This window comes from Nelumbo lutea, chromosome 6, assembly GCF_056320005.1.
Source record: "Nelumbo lutea isolate HS-2025 chromosome 6, American lotus-T2T, whole genome shotgun sequence".
NCBI classification, from domain to species: Eukaryota; Viridiplantae; Streptophyta; class Magnoliopsida; order Proteales; family Nelumbonaceae; genus Nelumbo; species Nelumbo lutea.
Window position 1 is genome coordinate 57332641 of NC_142689.1, and position 18500 is coordinate 57351140.

Consider the following 18500-nt stretch of genomic DNA (forward strand, 5'->3'; position numbering starts at 1 on the left):
AGTAAAAGAGGCCCTGCTCAACTTTCAGTCACACTTCATCAGGAAAATCCCGATGTCAGAGAACACTGAGGCCGACGCTCTGTCCCGGTTAGCCAGCACAAGTCACAACAACATGAGAACCGTGTACATAGAGGACTTACCTCGGCCTAGTATTCTCGGGGGGGCAGAGGAGGTCGCTCCCGTCCCGGAAGCAGAGCCGAGCTGGATCGACCCACTCGCGAGCTTCTTGATAGACGGAACCCTCCCTGCAGAACGCAATGCGGCCAAGAGGGTGCAGCGCCAGGCAGCCAAATACGTCATAATAGACGAACGGTTATACCAACGGTCCTACACGCTCCCCTACTTGCGTTGCCTACGACCTGCCGAAGCCGAGTTCGTACTCCGTGACACTCATGAAGGACTGTGCGGCGGACACTTGGGGGGCAGAGCACTCGCCCAAAAAGCACTTCGACAAGGATACTGTTGGCCAACGATGAAGGCAGAAGTTGTCGAGCTCGTCAGAAAATGCGACAAGTGTCAGAAGCACGCCAATCTCCACCATCAGCCTGCCTCCGACCTCAAATACTTCGCCAGCCCGTGGCCCTTTGCACAATGGGGCATCGACCTCCTGGGGCCATTCCCACCAGCAACAGGCGGAAGAAAATTCCTAGTTGTTGCAGTAGACTACTTTACGAAGTGAATAGAAGTCGAACCTCTAGCAACTGTTACGGCTCGAAACATACAGAACTTCTTTTGAAAGAATATAATATGTCGTTTCGGGTTACCTTGGGTACTAATTTCCAACAACGGCAAGCAGTTCGAGGATATCATGTTCCAAGAGTGGTGCCAGAACATGGGGATTCAGCAAAACTTCACATCAGTCACACACCCGCAGGCAAATGGTCAGACGGAAGTAATGAACAAAGCCATCCTGCGCGGACTAAAAGCACGTCTGGATCGAGCTAAGGGATTGTGGGCCGAAGAGCTACCAAGTGTCTTGTGGGCTCACCGAACTACAGAAAAAACCGCCACGGGAGAAACCCCCTTCAACCTCACCTACGACACTAAAGCAGTGATCCCGGCGGAAATTGAAGTACCAACATTGCGACTAGAAACATACGATGATCGGACAAATGGAGATGAGTTACGCACCAACCATGACCTACTGGACGAGGTAAGGGACCTTGCGCACATCCGGACAGCAGCTTACCAGCAGCAGGTAGCTCGCTACTACAATGCCAGAGTAAAGCAACAAAGCTTTCGAGTCGGCGACCTGGTCCTTCGTAAGATTATGGTGTCCGAACCCGGCGTGGGCAAACTTGGACCAAACTGGAAAGGGCCCTATAAAGTAAAGAGAGCGCTCGGGGGGGCATACGAACTCAAAACTTTGGAAGGCAAACAAGTACCTCGAGCGTGGAACATCATGAACCTAAGGCGATACTACCTATAAACCGCCAAGCGAGGTGTCAGGTCCTATGGGACATGGTGCAAGCCAAGAACCTCGGCATAAACAAGCAAAGAAAATGGCATATTATCAGCTCGGCAAAAAAAAAAAAAAAAACAGTTCGCTGCAAAAGCCTTCGCGGCAAAACAGGTTGCGGAAGTATAATAACCCGGACAAGAAAGTGGCATATTATCAGTTAGACAAAGAATTAGTTCGGGACAAAGGAACACTTGGGGAAAAAGATTATCTATTCCGTTGCAAGAAACAGGAGTACATTGGCCATCAGAAGGCACTTCAAAAAAAAAAAGATTATCTTTACATGCCCGAAGCTACTTCTTCGCCATCAGAAGGCATTTCAACAACACCCAAAGGCCCTGCCTCTCCTTCAGAGTCCGGCTCGCCATCAGCAGCATTGGCCATCTCCTGAGTTATGCGTGAGGTGGATATGGCACTAACATCGAGGTCGGGGTATGTGTTCCGGATCATCCACTAGCTCAGTTTGAACCCCCTTCTGTAAGAATCCACCATCAGATCATCAAAACGCGGAGAGGCAATGTAGTCTTCAACGGCCTTCTTCTTGGCGTCTTCAATGCCTTGGGAAAAAATCTACGTTTTCTCCCTAATGTCCTCTTGAAGATACTCGACTTGATGCTGCAAATCCAACTTCAAGTCTGCCATGTGCTTGACAACGACCCCCATGGCCTCGGCATCACGCTGAGACCTCGCCTGCCTGGCCATTGCGACGCGAGCAGCCTCTTTGGCAGCATAAGCGGCCGCCTGAGCAGCTCGGGTATTTGCCTCTGCAGCACGGAAAGCCTCTTCAACAGCATGAGCGGAAACCTCAGCAGCTCGCGCTTGTCGCGAGCTCCTCTCCACTTGGGCTGCTAAGGCATGAATTGAAGAATTCACCTACCAAAAGAAACAAGTGAGCAATGACAACAAAAGCAACAGAAAATGAAAAAGGCAAACGAAATCTGACTTACCACCATAGCATGTGTTACGGCGCGGCAGGTGACCTAGTTCAAAGGAAGATCGGTCCACGCTACGATCTCCTCAGGGAAAGTAGCCTCCCTACTCTTCTGAAGAGCGTAGTTCAGCGTCAACACACTCTTGAACTCCCCTTGAGCTCCCGAACCCGAGGGCCCAGCCTGCGTATAAGCGAACCCAGAGTGAGCAGGAGCACTTGAGTATGCAGGAGCGCCCGTATAGGTGGTCTCAGCGTAAGGCACCCCAGCAGCTTCATGAATCGGAGTCACCTCGGGCTCCCTGGGCAGATCCTCCGTTGTGTTGTCTGTAACTTGAGGCTCCTCTTCCGGGGGCAGCTCGGTACGAGTTCACTTGGCGACCCGCTTCCTCCTCTTCATACCTTGGAATAGACGCCCCCCACGAGTTCTCTTCGTGTCCATCACACCTGCAAAAACGAGTTCAACATCAGAAAAAATAAAGGAACAAAGCAACAAGAAACTGTAGTACTAGAAACCTACCCGAACTCAGGCCGGCCGCAATAAGCTTGGCCTCCGTTAAGTAGTGATGGCACTTTAAACCTTGTCGTGCCCATTGCTGGAGGCCCTTCACCGTCTCTTTGTCGAGAGTAACACCTGAATCAGGAGCGGCCTCACCCCACCCGGTCTGAAAGGGCCATCCTTGTGCACTTCGCACACCGAAGTAGTCCCGCTTCCACGTCGGGACCTTATTAGAAAGATCGTGCAGAAGCTTAAAGCCTAGGCGAGGAGAAAGGTAATACGCCCGTCTTCCCACAGGAAGAGAACTCGCCTATCTCTTGAGCATCAAGATGGAGGAGAATATCTCTAAATCTAAAGGGAAATTCTGCTTGCAAAAAAGGGAGACTGTCCCCACCAGGTTCCAAATAGAGTTCGGATGAAGTTGGCCAATGGTGACACCGAAATGGTTTATGACTTCGACGAGAAGGGGTGGAAAGGAAGTCGCAACCCCGCAGCGAGCTGCTCTCAAAAAATCACGATCTCATCAGGACCGTGTTCCCAAGGAAAGCTACCCGAAGGAAAAAAATATGTATACCCCCCAAGCAAATTGTAAGACATAAGTATAGATTGAAGCCCCTCGGGCGTCATGGTCGAGGGACCAAACCTGTCTAGCATCCGACCTCGGCGAGAGGTAGACGCCAAACTGCCCGAAGTGGCTCGGCCTACTGGTTCATAGTCCTCGAGTTCCACCTCAGAATCACTGAGGCAGTCGGGGGATACAGCTCGGTTTGTAGAACCTACGTCAGTCCTACTTGAAGAGTCGTCTGAGCTATCAAAGCTAGACATTGAGGAAAAGAGGTGGATTCTGGAAAGTACTCACCGAAAGAAAGTTTTGAAGGCTCCGGAGACGGGAACAAGCCAAAGAAACCTTGGAGGCTATGTAACCAGCCTAGGCGCGAGCTGAAAAAACTTGGACGCGAGCTGAAAAGTTGTACGCGAGCTCAATAGGCAAACCGCAGAAGTGACAAATCGACTGGGGTCCCCCACTATTTATAGCTACAGTAACCAAGAACCGATCGTACAGATCAAAGACGAACCGACGGCCCACATTCGCGCTGACCGCACGTCCCCTGAGGTCGAGACGTGATTGGCGCACGTCCTTCCGAAAAAAGCGAAACGTCGGCGCAGGTCTTTTCGAAACTGACATCGCGCTGACGCACGTCTTTCTGAAACTGACCACGCCACACGTCTCCCTGACAAATGCCAGTGCACGTCCAGCAGTGGCGCGCTTTTTTCAAGTTTGAATGACCCGCTGTCACGTCCCAGCGGCGTGAATTTTTGAAATTAAAAACGCGCGCGGTCAACCATCAACATTTATTAGTAGGCACGTTTCCCGCCTTCTCGGAAACCGAAGAACCCTCGCAAAAGCAACTCGCGCATTCAAGGTTCAAAGGACAGGACAAATCCACCTACTACCTCGCAAAACTCCCCGCGCCAAGGCAAGACCCTTGCACGAGGAGTGGGGGCAATTGATGAAGGAAGACTTGGCCCGACCTCACAGTTATGCGACATGTGGCAAAAACAACAGCTCGGCACAAAAGCGAACCTAAGGCGCGAACACCAAGGGGAGACACCAGCGGACCGAACTCCCTACTGGGGGCCCGAACTCACCCTTGACCCCAAACCAGAAAGTAATCCGAACTGGCCTACCTTGTAATAGTTCGGGATACACTTCACCGAACTGGCCAACCTTGTAACAGTTCGAGATACACTTCACCAAACTGGCCAACCTTGTAACAGTTCGGGATTCACCTCGCCGAACTGGCCAACCTTGTAACAGTCGGGGTACACCTCGCCGAACTGGCTAACCTTGTAACAGTTCGGGGTACACCTCGCTGAACTGGCCAACCTTGTAACAGTTCGGGGTACACCTCGCCGAACTGGCCCGCCCTATACATACCTCCGAACTCAAGACTTCGCCTTACTCACCACTCCGCGTCACCTTCCGAGCACCAAAACCAAACAAATCGTACCATGCCTGACACTGAGGAAGTCCGTACCCGAGGGCGCCGCACCGGACTGACTTGGGATCTGATGCTTGACAGCTGCACTCTAAACGGCCACCTGCCACCGCCACCCGACACCGCCATCTCTAGTTAGAGAGACAGTTAGGTAGTGATGGTTCTGTCCCAGCAGAAAGGACGGTGGCCGAATTAACAGACGCAAGGGTAATCATACCCGACCTGACAAGGGCCTCGGAGCGAGTGCGCGAAGTGATTATAAGAACCTCCTGCCCCCAACAAACAAGGTATGTGAACTTTGCGCTATCTGGTCTACAATTTGCCATTGAGAGATTACTGACTTGAGCGTCGGAGTTATCACACCGGGTTCCCCCTGGAGCTCTCTCATCTTCCCCGTTTCTGGCCCCCCAACGCTTCAGCTCAGAGGCGAGTTCGTTGACAGTTAAGACCGGCCGGATTGCGCTCCATCAGGTACGTTTGGCCATGATGCGGTTGGCTCTGTACGAAGGCAGCAGTGCTCCCTCCTGTTGTGGCTGACATTGTCAAGCATTAGTGGGCTGGGCCAAGCCAACCCACATCATCTAGCATTTGCCAATTGATATCTGTCGGAAGATGGATCTCCGATGCCGAATCTTCATCAGCAGTGCTCAAACTCATATTGAATGAAATATTGAATGAATTCCCCTTCTCTTATCTTATCTCTTTCCTTCCAATCCAATCCAGTCAAAATCTAAAACCCTAACTATACAAACTGATAAAAAGAAAATCACAAAAAAAAACTAAAGGAAAATCCCTAACTATACAATGATCAGATAGCCCGTAGTATAATACAGAGTTATAGATTCAGGGAAATTAAAACACTTGTTATAATACAAAAAATTGAGATTACAAAAATAAAATTTTTCCTTGGATCGTACGTGGCTTACAACAAATGGATTAAACATTTCTCACAAACAAATTCAGGTTCGACGATGTCCCTTACCGAAGAACCGGATTCGATCCTTATTCCATCCATCCCCAATCGCTGGTAGAAAAAAATCCGCCAGAGAGAACAGATATTACCGGTAAATCAGAGAAAAATGGAAATTTATTATTTACGGTAGATGGATTTAGAAATGATTGAGGGAGGGAGGGAGAGGAAGAGGGTCGATGTGGCTTCATGAAAAGTGAAGGAAAGGTTAGAAATGATAGAGGGAGGGAGGGAGAGGAAGAAGGTCGATGCGGCTTCACGAAAAGCGAAGGAAAGACATGTAAAGAGAGTCCTATGGAAGCATCCTCAGGGTCACCTTTCTCCCGCGAGGTAGGCCGATGGCTACTATCTCTTCTCAGCATCATAGAAGGCAATGAGAATATCTATCGATGTGAGAGACTCCATGCGATAAATACAAAGATGAGAACCGCTTTGGAGTGGGAAAGAAGCTTTTTGGAGGGTATGTGTTAAATGCAGGGGGTGTCCATACACCGAGGTGGAGGTTTCAAAGAGATTCCGAGGTGGAGGGGAATGATGGTGGGGTCGTTGGTTGAGAAGAAAACTGTTGGAAAAAGAGGTCACTGTAACTTTGGAGGAGAAGCTCTGAGGCGCATCTGAAGACACTGTCTTTAGAACGTTATTTACCCCCACTCAGTTTCACCGAGTTTGTTGTTGGGTTACAAGCAAATCCATTCCCAGGATACAACAGAGCCTTGGGTGAGAATCTGCAACCACCGAAGTTGAAGAATCTCTGAAGAAAACTTCTGTGAGATTGTAGCAGACCGGACTGAGAAAGAGAGAGAAAGTGGATTTCGAAAATGTGTATTTTTGAAGTCCGATTCATGCTCCTTATATAGTTTATGAATAGGTATGAAGAAAAGGTAGGTGTTGGTTCAAAAAAGGCACCTTGAACAGTCACAATTTCAAACATTGTGACTATTTAAAAAGTGATTAACAGTTAATGATAGTTAACTTTGAATTATGCCTCTTGATCACACCCGATCGAATCGTGACCATTGATCTCATCAACAGTGAGCAATGGTCAACATCGCACCAAAACCAAAGCCGCCCTTCGCGAGCCACACAGGTGCACGCATGAAGAAAAGGTAGGTGTTGGTTCAGAGAAGGCACCTTGAACAGTCACAATTTCAAACATTGTGACTATTTAAAAAGTGGTTAAACTGTTAATTTTGAATTATGCCTCTTGATCACACCCGATCGAATCATGATCGTTGAACTATTCAACGGTGATCAACGGTCGTCATCACACCAAAACCAAAGTTGCCATTCGCAAGCCACGCGGGTGCGTGCATTCAAATCTTATAATTTTCCAATGTGGGACAAGTTCAAAATTGTGTTTTGTAAGAGAAAAGTTGATATTTCAATCAAGTAATTGACCAATCAAACCCATTGGATTTAATCTCTTATGAAATTAAAATACAACAATCCCTCACATTGATTGATCAATTACATAGTTCTCTCTCAATCCAAACTACTATGACACAATTATGCATACAAAAGGTGTTTATCAACTTAAACATTTTATTAGTATAGATATCTCAGAGCCTTGTCAAAGTTATTGATGGTAAGATCTTAAACCAATTACTCTAAAGACAGATCGGAGACACACATACACACAAAAATGTCTAGTCTCTGCAAGAGTTTCAAGTTTTGCTCAACACTGTTACGGCCATGTGCTTCTTTCCTGGTTTCATGAACAATCCCGAGAGAAAACCCAAACTCTCATGAAAAGTAGCACTAGTTCTATGTTCACATTGGTGAAGTTCCACTATGTATTTCGTTATTTGACACATTTCAAAACTTCATTAAGAGTTTAACTCAACTTTTCATCATACCGAACAACACTGTTTATGTTGTGATGGAAAATTTCTCAATGTCAGTGCTAACAGTCACATTGATGTAACTTGTTGTTACCCATTAAACCCAATACTGATGGTTTTTCAGTTCAAATTGGGTTACCATTACAGGTAACTAAACAAAGGGTTTTAATTCCATGTCTTTGGTTGTCATTCTTACCAATTCTCTGGCCAAGCCCTTGGTAAGAAAATCAGCCAAGTTTTTACTTGACCTCACATAGGTTATAGTGATGACTCCATCTTGAATCATTTGCCTAACAAATTCATTTCTCAAACTTATATGTCTGGACTTACCATTGTAGCTCCCACTATAGGCTCTTGACAAAGTTGTCTCACTATTACAGTAAATGAAAATTGGAGGCATAGGACTAGACCAAAGTTTTATATCCAATAAAAAATTCCTAATCAATTCAGCCTCTTTTCCAGTAACCACTAAGGCTATGAATTCAGATTCCATGGTCGAGTGAGATATACAAGTTTGTCTCTTGGATGCCCAACAAATCGCACCCCCACCGAGGACGAAAATCCATCCAAAGGTGGACTTGTTATCTCCATTACCGATAATCCAACTTTTATCAGTATACACTTTCAATATAACTGGATAATCACAGTCAAACAATCCAAGTTCCAAGGTTCTCTTGAGATACCCAAGAACTCTCCCAATTGCCTTCCAGTGCTCTTCACCGGGACTACTTGTAAACCGACTGAGTTTACTTACTACAAATGCAATATCAGGTCTAGTACAAAACATAACATACATCAAGCTTCCTAATGCACTAGCATACTCAAGTTGTGCAATTGCTCTACCAGTATTTTCTACTAGCTTTATACCAGAATCATATAGCGTGCTATATTTTTTAAACCCTAAATGCTTAAATTTATTAAATACTTTCTCAATATAACGTGATTGGCTTAATGCATAACCCCTACTATGCTTTTTAACTTTTATTCACAAGATGGTATCTACTTCTCCTAAATCTTTCATCTTGAAGATAGAGGGTAAGTAGTTTTTAGTTTCATTTATGTCAATCATATTTGTACCCACAATAAGCATATCATCAACATAAAGACATACAATTACTTCATAATTTTCAGTGAATTTTGAGTAGATGCATCTATCAGCACTATTATGTTTAAAACCAAAAGCTAAAATGCAAGAATCAAATTTATCATGCCACTGTTTAGGTGTTTGTTTTAATCCATATAGTGATTTAACTAGTTTATAAACTTTCTTCTCATTTCCAGGAAAAACAAATCCTTCCGGTTGTTCTATATAAACCTCTTCATTTAAATCACCATTTAAGAAATTAGTTTTAACATCCATTTGATGAACATATAAGTGATAAATGGATGCTAATGCTATAAGTGCTCTAATAGAAGTTGTTCTAGCCACTGGTGCATAGGTGTCAAACTAATCAATCCCTTCTTTTTGACTAAATCCTTTGGTTACCAATATAGCCTTAAAAGTTTGTACAATTCCATCAATGTTGTATTTTCTTCTAAACACTCATTTGCATTTTATTGGTTTTGATCCTAGAGGCATGTCTATTAGTACCCGTGTTATTTGACATTATTGAATTCATTTCATCATTTATAGCTTCCTTCCAAAAGACAGCATCTCTAGAGGTCATGGCCTCACTATAGTTTTGGATTATTTTCAATGTTCAGGACGATATGTATCTTTTTTAAAATCTTCTCTCTATCAGCCTCAACCAAAAATACAATTGACTGAGTAGAAAAAATCTGAACCTAAGTGTTTCTCTGTTCCTTGTCTTTGACTTCTTCTAGGTCCTATTATAGGTGTTACAGTTATGTCATTTTTCTTTCAGTCTCATTATTATCAATAGGAATTGAGATCTGAGTTTCTCTTTCAGGTTCTCTGTCATTTTCTGTAGATTTAGAACACAGTTTATTTTCAAAAAATTCAACATCTCTAGTTTCAATAATTATGTTGGACTCTAAGTCTAGAAGCCTATAGGCCTTACTATGTTCTACATATCCAACAAGCATACTTCTCTTAGCTTTGAGTCCTAATTTGGTTCTATTAGGATTTAGAACTCTATAATATGCTAAGCACCCCCACACTTTTAGATATGCTAAATTAGGCTTTCTTCCTATCCATAATTCATATGGGCATTTGTTATTCACTCTAGAAATAATTCTGTTATGTAAATGGCAGGCTGTTAGGAGTGCTTCCCCCCCCCCACAGGTTTAAGGGTGCATTAGCTTTTAACAATATACAGTTTATCATTTCTGTAAATGTTCTATTTTTCCTTTCAGTCAAGCCATTTTATTGAGGGGTATAGGGAGCAGAACATTGATGTATTATTTCAAATTCTTCACATAAAGAATTAAAATTATTTTTAAAGTATTCACCATATCTATCACTTCTAAGGATTTTAATTTTCTTTTCTAGTTGATTTTCAACTTCAATCTTGTACAATTTAAACATGTCAAAGGCTTCATCCTTAGTTCTCATAAGGTAGACATAGGTGTGCCTAGAAAAGTCATCTATAAATGTTATAAAGTATCTCTTACCTCCTCTAATTAATACACCATTGAGTTCACAAATGTTAGAATGAATTAGTTGTAGAAGTTGAGAATTTCTCTTAATACTAGGGAAATGTTTCTTAGCCATTTTAGATTTTACATATATCTCACATATTTCAGTTGATTCGTTACTGAAACAATTATACCAAGTTTGCTCATCTTCTTTATGGATTTAAAATTCAAGTGTGCTAATCTATCATGCCATAAAGAGAAAGAATCAATAATATAAGTTGAAATTTTTCCTTCATTAATACTTAATTTGAACATACCATTACAACCATATCCCTTTCCAACAAACATCCCATTCTTGGATAGGGTTAATTTGTCAGATTCAAAGACAACTTTGAATCCCCTCTTATAGACAAGATTTATTGAGACAAAGTTCTTTCTAATGTCAGGAACATGGAAAACATTTAGGAGAGTTAGTGTTTTTTCGGAGGTGAAGTTCAACTTTGCGCTGCCTCTTCCAATAACTTTGGCACATGTTTGGTTTTCCATCTGTACCTCTTGGCCATCAATTACTTCTTCATATGTATTGAACAAGGACTTATCCTTGCAAACATGGACTGTGGCGCCTAAATCAAACCACCATCTAAAAGATGATTCTGCCATGTTGAATTCAATAATCATGGCCACTAGATTGTCTTCTACCATGTTTGCAGACCTGGTTTCACCTTTCCGATATCGACAGACTTAGGAATAATGCCCCTTCTTTCTACAAACATAGCATGATCATTTCTTATTGTTGCTCTTCTTGAATTTCCCATCCTTCTTCTTTACTTGTAATGTAGGATTAGTCTTCTTTGATCCGTTTTCCACAAAATTGACCTTAGAGTTCAGTATACCGGCCAGGGTCTTATCCCTACTGTCTCTAATCCGAGACTCTTCTTCAATACGAAGGTGTTGCTGAATTTACTCCAAGGTAAGTTCTTCAGCCTTGTGCAGAATCTTTTTCTTGTAATCCTTTCAAGAGGGTGGAAGTTTGGCAATGATTGCTCCCACTTTGAATGATTCAGGAAGGATGATGTCAAGGGTTCGAATTTTGTTGACTATCACCCGTAGTTCATGAACTTGCTCCAGTATGAATTTATGTTCGTTCATGGTGAAGTCAAAGTATTCTGCAATAAGATATTTATTCGTACCTGCTTTTTGCACATTGTATTTGAATTCTAGGGTCTTCCAGATTTCTTTTGGAGATGTAAGTTCCTTGTAGAAGTTGTAAAGCCAGTCTAATAAGGCATTCAATATGTGTCATCGACACAGAAGTGAGTCATCTTCTCGTTTTGCAGATTCAGGTCTAGCAAATAGTATAGTTTTAGTGTGGTCAGAAAGAAGATCATCTTGTCTTGCCATCGACTGAAGTTTGCTCCATCGAACTAGTCTAGTGGAACAAGATCTTGGTTCATCATCTTGATCAAAGTAATGCTTGCTTCTGCCTCCATTGTAGAATAACATTCTAAAATTGTTAGAAAAAGGGGTTACTGTAACTTTGGAGGAGAAGCTCTGAGGCGTTAGAATGTTATTTTCCCCCACTTAGTTTCACTGAGTTTGCTGCTGGATTACAGGAAAATCCATTCCCAGGATACAACAGAGCCTTGGGCGAGAATCTACAACCAACAAAGTTGAAGAATCTTCGAAGAAACCTTCTGTGAGACTGTAGCAAACCAGACTGAGAAAGAAAGAGAAAGTGGATTTCAAAAATGTGTATTTTTGAAGTCTGATTCATGCTCCTTAAATAGTTTATGAACAGGTATGAAGAAAAGGTAGGTGCTGGTTCAGAGAAGGCACCTTGAACAGTCACAATTTCAAACATTGTGACTATTTAAAAAGTGGTTAACAGTTAATGACTGTTAACTTTGAATTATGCCTCTTGACCACACCCGATTGAATCGTGACCGTTGATCTCATCAACGGTGACCAATGGTCAGCATCGCACCAAAACCAAAGCCGCCCTTCGCGAGCCATGTGGGTGCGCGCGTTCAAAGCTTATAAATTTCCAATGTGGGACAAGTTCAAAACTAGGTTTTGTAAGAGAAAAGCTAATTTTTCAATCAAGTGTGCAGGTGCAATTTCTCATGTAATTGACCAATCAAACCCATTGGATTTAATCTCTTATGAGATTAAAATCCAAAAAAGACATTCCGAAATGGAGAAGGAGCACAGGGGACTAAGCCGCGAGATGCAATGGGCACTCTGGAACTTGCTCCGCTGCGGTGAAAAAACAGAGAGTTCTTCAGTTGAGAGGGCTCTCTCCTTCAAGTGGCACTAGTGGTGTACATGGCGATCGGTGGTGGAGGCAGAGGCAGGTATGATGGTGGGGGGGGGGGTTGTGTAGAAGAAGGCCATTCTGAGGTGGAGGTTTTAGAGAGATTCCAAGGTGGAGGGGAATGATGGTGGGGGCATTGGTGGAGAATAAGACCATTCCGAGGTGGAGAAGGAGCACAAGGAACTAAGTTGCAAGTTTAACCTTACTGGGAGAGAGATTCGGCCTAAGTACACATGTCAAGTATAAGATCTTCAAAATTATAAACGTGTCTATTGATATCACATAGTAAAGTAGATGTCTGTCACAAATAGAATGGAAGTACATGAAAATGAAGTGCAACCAAGTACAACAGATTCTATAGATATCACATAGTAAAGTACAACATATTCTATAGACATCACATAATGATATTATGGTACTTGGTTTTTTTCAAACATTTTCTTTAGTTTGCATTTTGAAGTGATGTAAATTAAGATTGATGTAAATATTTATGTCGATTTAGTTTTGTTGGCGTTTAGAAGGAGTGTAAGTCAAGATAGACGTAAAAATCTACTCTGATTTAGATTTGTTGGCATTTGGAAGAAGTATAAATCAAGATTGACATAAAACTCTACTTCATTTTAGATTTGTCAACATTTGGGTGGAGATGAATTTTATGTCATAAATTGATGTAAAACCTTGTCACATGTAAGGCTGTGTTTGGAAACGATGCAGATAAGTGTGAATGCAAATATGTAGTGTAAAACAGTTCATATAAATTGCAAAGTTGGGTTAGTTTTGCACCGATAAATTTACATTCTTACCAAATAGACTTTTAGCATTAATGGATGCAAACATGAATTCTAATAAAGCATATGCTTTTTTTTATCAAAAGCCCACTTAAATGCAAATTTACTTCTTTTTTATTGATGTACTTTTACATCTTATTATCAATGTAAATATGTATTGATCTATCATTTGTCAATGAAAAATGTAATGTTGCAAAACACAACCAAAAGTGAACCAGAGTGAAAATTTACCCTGAACCAGGATTTACACTCTATTTGCATCGTTTCCAAATGCAGCCTAAAGTTATATATTAATTATCGATGTAAATACTACATCAATAAAGCCGATGTAAAACTCCACATTTTTTGAATTCACACTTTTCAAAGTTAACCGTCACTTTTTACAATTCGGTGTAAAACCTCATCGATGTACTTTTACACTGATGAGGTTTTACATCGATCCAAACAAAGCCTTGAGGGTAAATTGCAGTTTAATACCCTAATACCCTACTTTATGCTAATAACACTGTCCTTCCCAAATTCAAAGTAAGAATGTTAACCAAAATTGTTGATATTATCATCTCAACATTTTTAAATGTCAAAATTGCCCTTGAATAAAAACATGTGGCTTTACACTAACCAAACAGCCACGAAAAGAGTCATTTATATCCAGCTTTAATAGTGGGTTAAAACCCACCCTGACCCTCACTCACCTCAATCCACCCGCTTTGATCCATGTATCCACCACACAATATTTTTCTAAAAGCACACAAAAATATATTTCAACCAAAAAATCAGAATTACAGAAAAACATACATAAAGCAAAAAAAATTCAAAAGGTATATATAATTCAACAAACTTTATAGAAATTGTTAAAAAAAAAGATACAAATTTTATGAATCTTATATCAATGTAATAGGGAGGGGTAAATTTAGAAAGTTTTGGTAATTTTTTCGCTTTCATCGGTTCAAGATAATTGAAGGATGGGTTTAGATGCAACAATGTTAGAAAGTTTAGGAAAAAATAGTGTTATTAGCATCAAATTCTGCAATTTACCTTTAATGATTACTAATGAATCAATTTTTAGTGATGTATCAATTTTTTGTGCTAAGTAACTCGTCATTTTTTATGATGTATCAATTTTTACTGATGTATCAATTTTTCATCCATAGGAATGATTGGAAAGATAAGAGGCGCTAGTGAAGTGGCATTTCAGAAGCCTGAAATATTGCTAATTATAATAAAGCCATGCACACAAGTGGTTAAATATCCCCCTTTCGCTCTGCTGGGTCCACTTTCATCTGAAACATAACTTCGCTCACAATATCTATAAAAAAAAAAAACCACTCATTATTAATAGTATTGCCACTTATCACTAATTTGTTGTTCACACAAGTGTTTTTTTTTTTTGTACCCCTTTAACTTTGTGGACTTTCCACAGTAACGAGAATACATATTCCTCATATCTATAATCTATGTTCAAATTAAGAATAAATCTGATTTGATAGTTCATGTATTAACAAAGCCCAAGTGGGTCAATGCATCTCCTTTGTCTTCAGTCCTTCATCGGTACAAAATATAAAAAAACTACAGTTTACATCCTCTCTCGTGATCTATTCAACTGGGATGTGAGACGAATGAAGTCTACTTCTTTGCATGGAATTGTGAGACCACCCATCTGGTGATCGAACCCGAACTCTTCCTCAGCCAAACTGAGCAGGTATTGGAATGAAGGATGCTTCAAGTAAGATATGGGCACTACGTACCGCTTCTTCTCGTACTCTCCAACGTAAACGACGAAGTGGCCTTTCGGGACGTCAGACGTAATGGCCTCCACAAATTGGCTCCTTCTCAAGCCTTGTAGAAGCTGCTTGGCATGAACCATTCCAGGCAACTGAATACCCATCTCTTTGATAGAGAAAGCAGCGACCTAAAACAAAAGAAATCACAGATATATATTTGCTAAAACGAGAAAAGCTCAAAAGCGTTTGATGTAACAAGATATATAACTAAAAGCTTTAATTCAACTGTAGCTAGGTGACTGAATGCGTAGAAGTGGGCATCTACGCACACATATATATAGGAGGCAGTATGGGTGGAGAATTTTTTCAAACGGATTGCTTGTGAATTATTGTGAGGAGACTAGCTAGCCTATCATGCGCACGTCTCTTCATCAAATGGATTGTGTGCTATTCATGCAGCCGACCGCAACCAATTGGGTTTTCAGAATCGGAACAACTGGGATTGTCCTGCTCGGCATGCATTATTAGAGAGATGAATCACCGCACACAGTTTTGCACAGAATGTTTGTGTTGTTTAGGAGACATTTTGTTGACAACAATCTCAATTTGTGGATAGAAATCATGTATGCTATGATTCAATCTTCTTACTTGTTACAGAGAGGGATAGAAGCCAACTAACCCACCTACCTGTCACTTTGGTGCTTATACATAGTAGCACTAGTTACAAACAGAAGAGGAATTATATTTCCACTACATGGTGTTGCCATGGTGATTTTTTTTTAGATATTTTGGTTCCTATAATAAAGAGACTGAATTTGGTTGGCATCAGCTTCGGCCTCTACATAGTCCGGGGTTAGATAGAGCAACCCAACTCCATTGCGCATAATATTCTGGATCTCCTGGTTAATTAAAGGTGTCAATGGACTGGTTTTGGATTGGACATCGTCCAAATTAAAATCAATTTGGATGGATCAATAAGATATATTGAATTGGACCAGTCCAGACTTAATAGTCCAAAATATTTATTGGATTGGATCTGGCCCATCCATAATAGATTTATATTGCATTGGGTTGGATTGAATCAATATTTAGAAGAAAAGAATACAAGTGTCAATGGATCAGGTTTAGATTGGAACCAATCTCAATTAAGATAAATTTGAACATATTAGACGGTTCAGACATTGAATTAAACCAATTCAAAATGGTCCAAAGTAATCATTGAATTGGATTGGACCTAGTCCATCTGTAATGGACTCATATTGAACAGGATTGGATTGGACCAAATGAACAGGATTGGATTGGACCAAATCCAATCCAATTGACACCCCTTCTCCTGGTAATAATAAGATCACACGCAAATTTAACCTCATTTAAATCTTATTAGAATCTAGAGTTGTCAAACGGGCATGGCCCGTGTGCGGCCCATGCAAAGTGCAGGTTGTGCGATACTGGCCCATGGGCTGTCCTAGGTCGTGCCCCCCACCCATGGATAATTTGAGGGCTCAATCTAAGTCTATGCGGTCCCATGCCGTGCAACGGGCCTGGGCTAGGCGGGTTGCAGACCATGTCGTGGGCCTGGGCCACAAGGCAAACCTTAGGCTTGGGCCGAACCAGGCCAGAAAGGCCTAGACTATTTTTTTTTTTTTTGCTAACTTTCCTTTGGGCTTTGCGGCTTTACACGCTTTGGGATTTGGGAACAAATTGAAAAATTAAAAATCTAAAAAGAAATAAAATAAAATACTTACCAAAATACAAAATGGACAATAAATTGGAAAAAATAGGAATTTTATTTTATTTAAATTATAAAAAAATACAATTTGAAAATAAAATGTTACATTGTTGAAAAAATAACAAATAATTTAAATAAAATTGAAAAAAATTACTCAATCTCCTTGACTTTAATCATCTGCTTCATCAGATGTAGTAGTATCATGCCCTTCTTTGTCTTGTAATTTATCCTCAACATCCAACAGATCTTTAAAGTAAATATCTTTTGCTTGTTTCTCATGGAAGAGCAAATGTTTGGCCAAGTGGCCAGTAGGCCCAGTACCACCCTTGCTACTGAAGCTAAAGTTAATCCTGCATTTTTAGCAAATGACTATTTTTTCCTTCCCCTCAAACTCTTCTATTTTAAATATTTTCCAAATTGGGCTGTTGAACTTACTATTGTGGAATTGGTTTGAGGAGGAGGAATCGGCCATTTTTTAATTCTAAAAAACAAAAATTAATTTAATTGCACTTACTAACTTACCCGGCTGGTCAGATTACCAATTCAAAATCTCAACTTGATTTCAACGGTTGAAGCCTCTCAAAGCCTCCTAAATGGCTAAATAAATAGCTAAGTGCCTAACTACCCAAGTGTATGACAGTATGAGTGTATAGTGTGTATGAGAATTGAGATGAGAGACTAAGAGAGTACAATTGTACGAGAATTGAGAAGAGAATTTCTGAATTAGTGTGATGAGAATGGTGGACTGTTGTGGAGGATAGGGTTATTTGTAAGAATTGAAGATAATTCAATTGCCCAAAATTCCCTAAAAATTAATCATTTTTTAGTTGTTGAGAGGGGTATTTTGGTTATTATAAAGTTATTTATCACTTTACCTAAATGCCCCCACCAAACTAGCTGTTATATAGCTATTGAGGGGTATTTTTATAATAAAAAAAAAAAAAACTGAAACTAGTTATTGGGAGGGGTTAGGGGTACCCAACTGTTAGTTTCTCGAGTGGGTCGTGTTGCAGGCTAGGTTGTGCCAGCCCGTGGACATAAAAACCTCAGCCCGGCATGACCCACACTTTGTCATGTCAGGCCATGCCGTGCCACAAGCGGCATGGCTCGTTTTACAATTCTATTAAAATCTGAATCAAATCCTAAAGAGATGATTTCAAATTCAAATTAGATTTTCAAATCTAGTTATAGACTTATAGCCCAATGATACTATATGTCCTTTCTGTTTAATTATAGCCCAATTATATATATATATATATATAAGAAGAATGATGGTTTAGCCCAAGGTCAGAATTTTTAGGCCCAAAGTACAATTGGGGTGGGTGCCAGCTCGAAATTGATGCAAAATCACCCGCTGGTACTAGTGTGTAGAGTGGGGGTTTTTGACAGGTATAGTCTAATTTTTTCCCCAAAAGTTTACTTACAGTGGAGGGTGGCCACCAAATATTTCAATAAAGGCTCACTTCAAGGAGGAGTATTGTTATGGTTAAGCCATGATTCTTTGTTGCGACCCACTCCGAATTGAATTGAGAAAAACCCGAAAGGTGAGACTTTGGGTGGTATTTGGGGTTTAGAGTTTTCTATAACTGAGGTTATGAGTGCACAACTCTATATTCTTCTCCATTACAGATTACATAGTTGATTTTACTCCACCAGTGGATATAGACTATAAGATGAACCATGTAAATTTGTGTATCATATTTGCTTGTTTCT

The 18500-nt window shown here is 41.0% G+C and overlaps 2 protein-coding genes across 2 annotated transcripts; both read right to left on the reverse strand.

The window, feature by feature from the left end:
* Positions 1–1729: 1729 nt before the first annotated feature.
* LOC148849026 (uncharacterized) lies at positions 1730–3166 on the reverse strand. The gene is made up of 3 exons (XM_088950067.1): positions 2908–3166; positions 2407–2834; positions 1730–2332 (listed from the first exon to the last, which is right to left on the reverse strand). The coding sequence occupies exons 2-3, from the start codon at positions 2410–2412 to the stop codon at positions 2030–2032; spliced, it is 309 nt and encodes a 102-aa protein (XP_088806193.1). The 5' UTR covers positions 2413–2834; positions 2908–3166; the 3' UTR covers positions 1730–2029.
* Positions 3167–14910: 11744 nt separating this feature from the next.
* On the reverse strand, positions 14911–15222 carry LOC148849027 (auxin-responsive protein SAUR21-like). The gene has a single exon (XM_088951382.1). The coding sequence runs from the start codon at positions 15220–15222 to the stop codon at positions 14911–14913; it is 312 nt and encodes a 103-aa protein (XP_088807508.1).
* Between the last annotated feature and the right edge of the window lie 3278 nt (positions 15223–18500).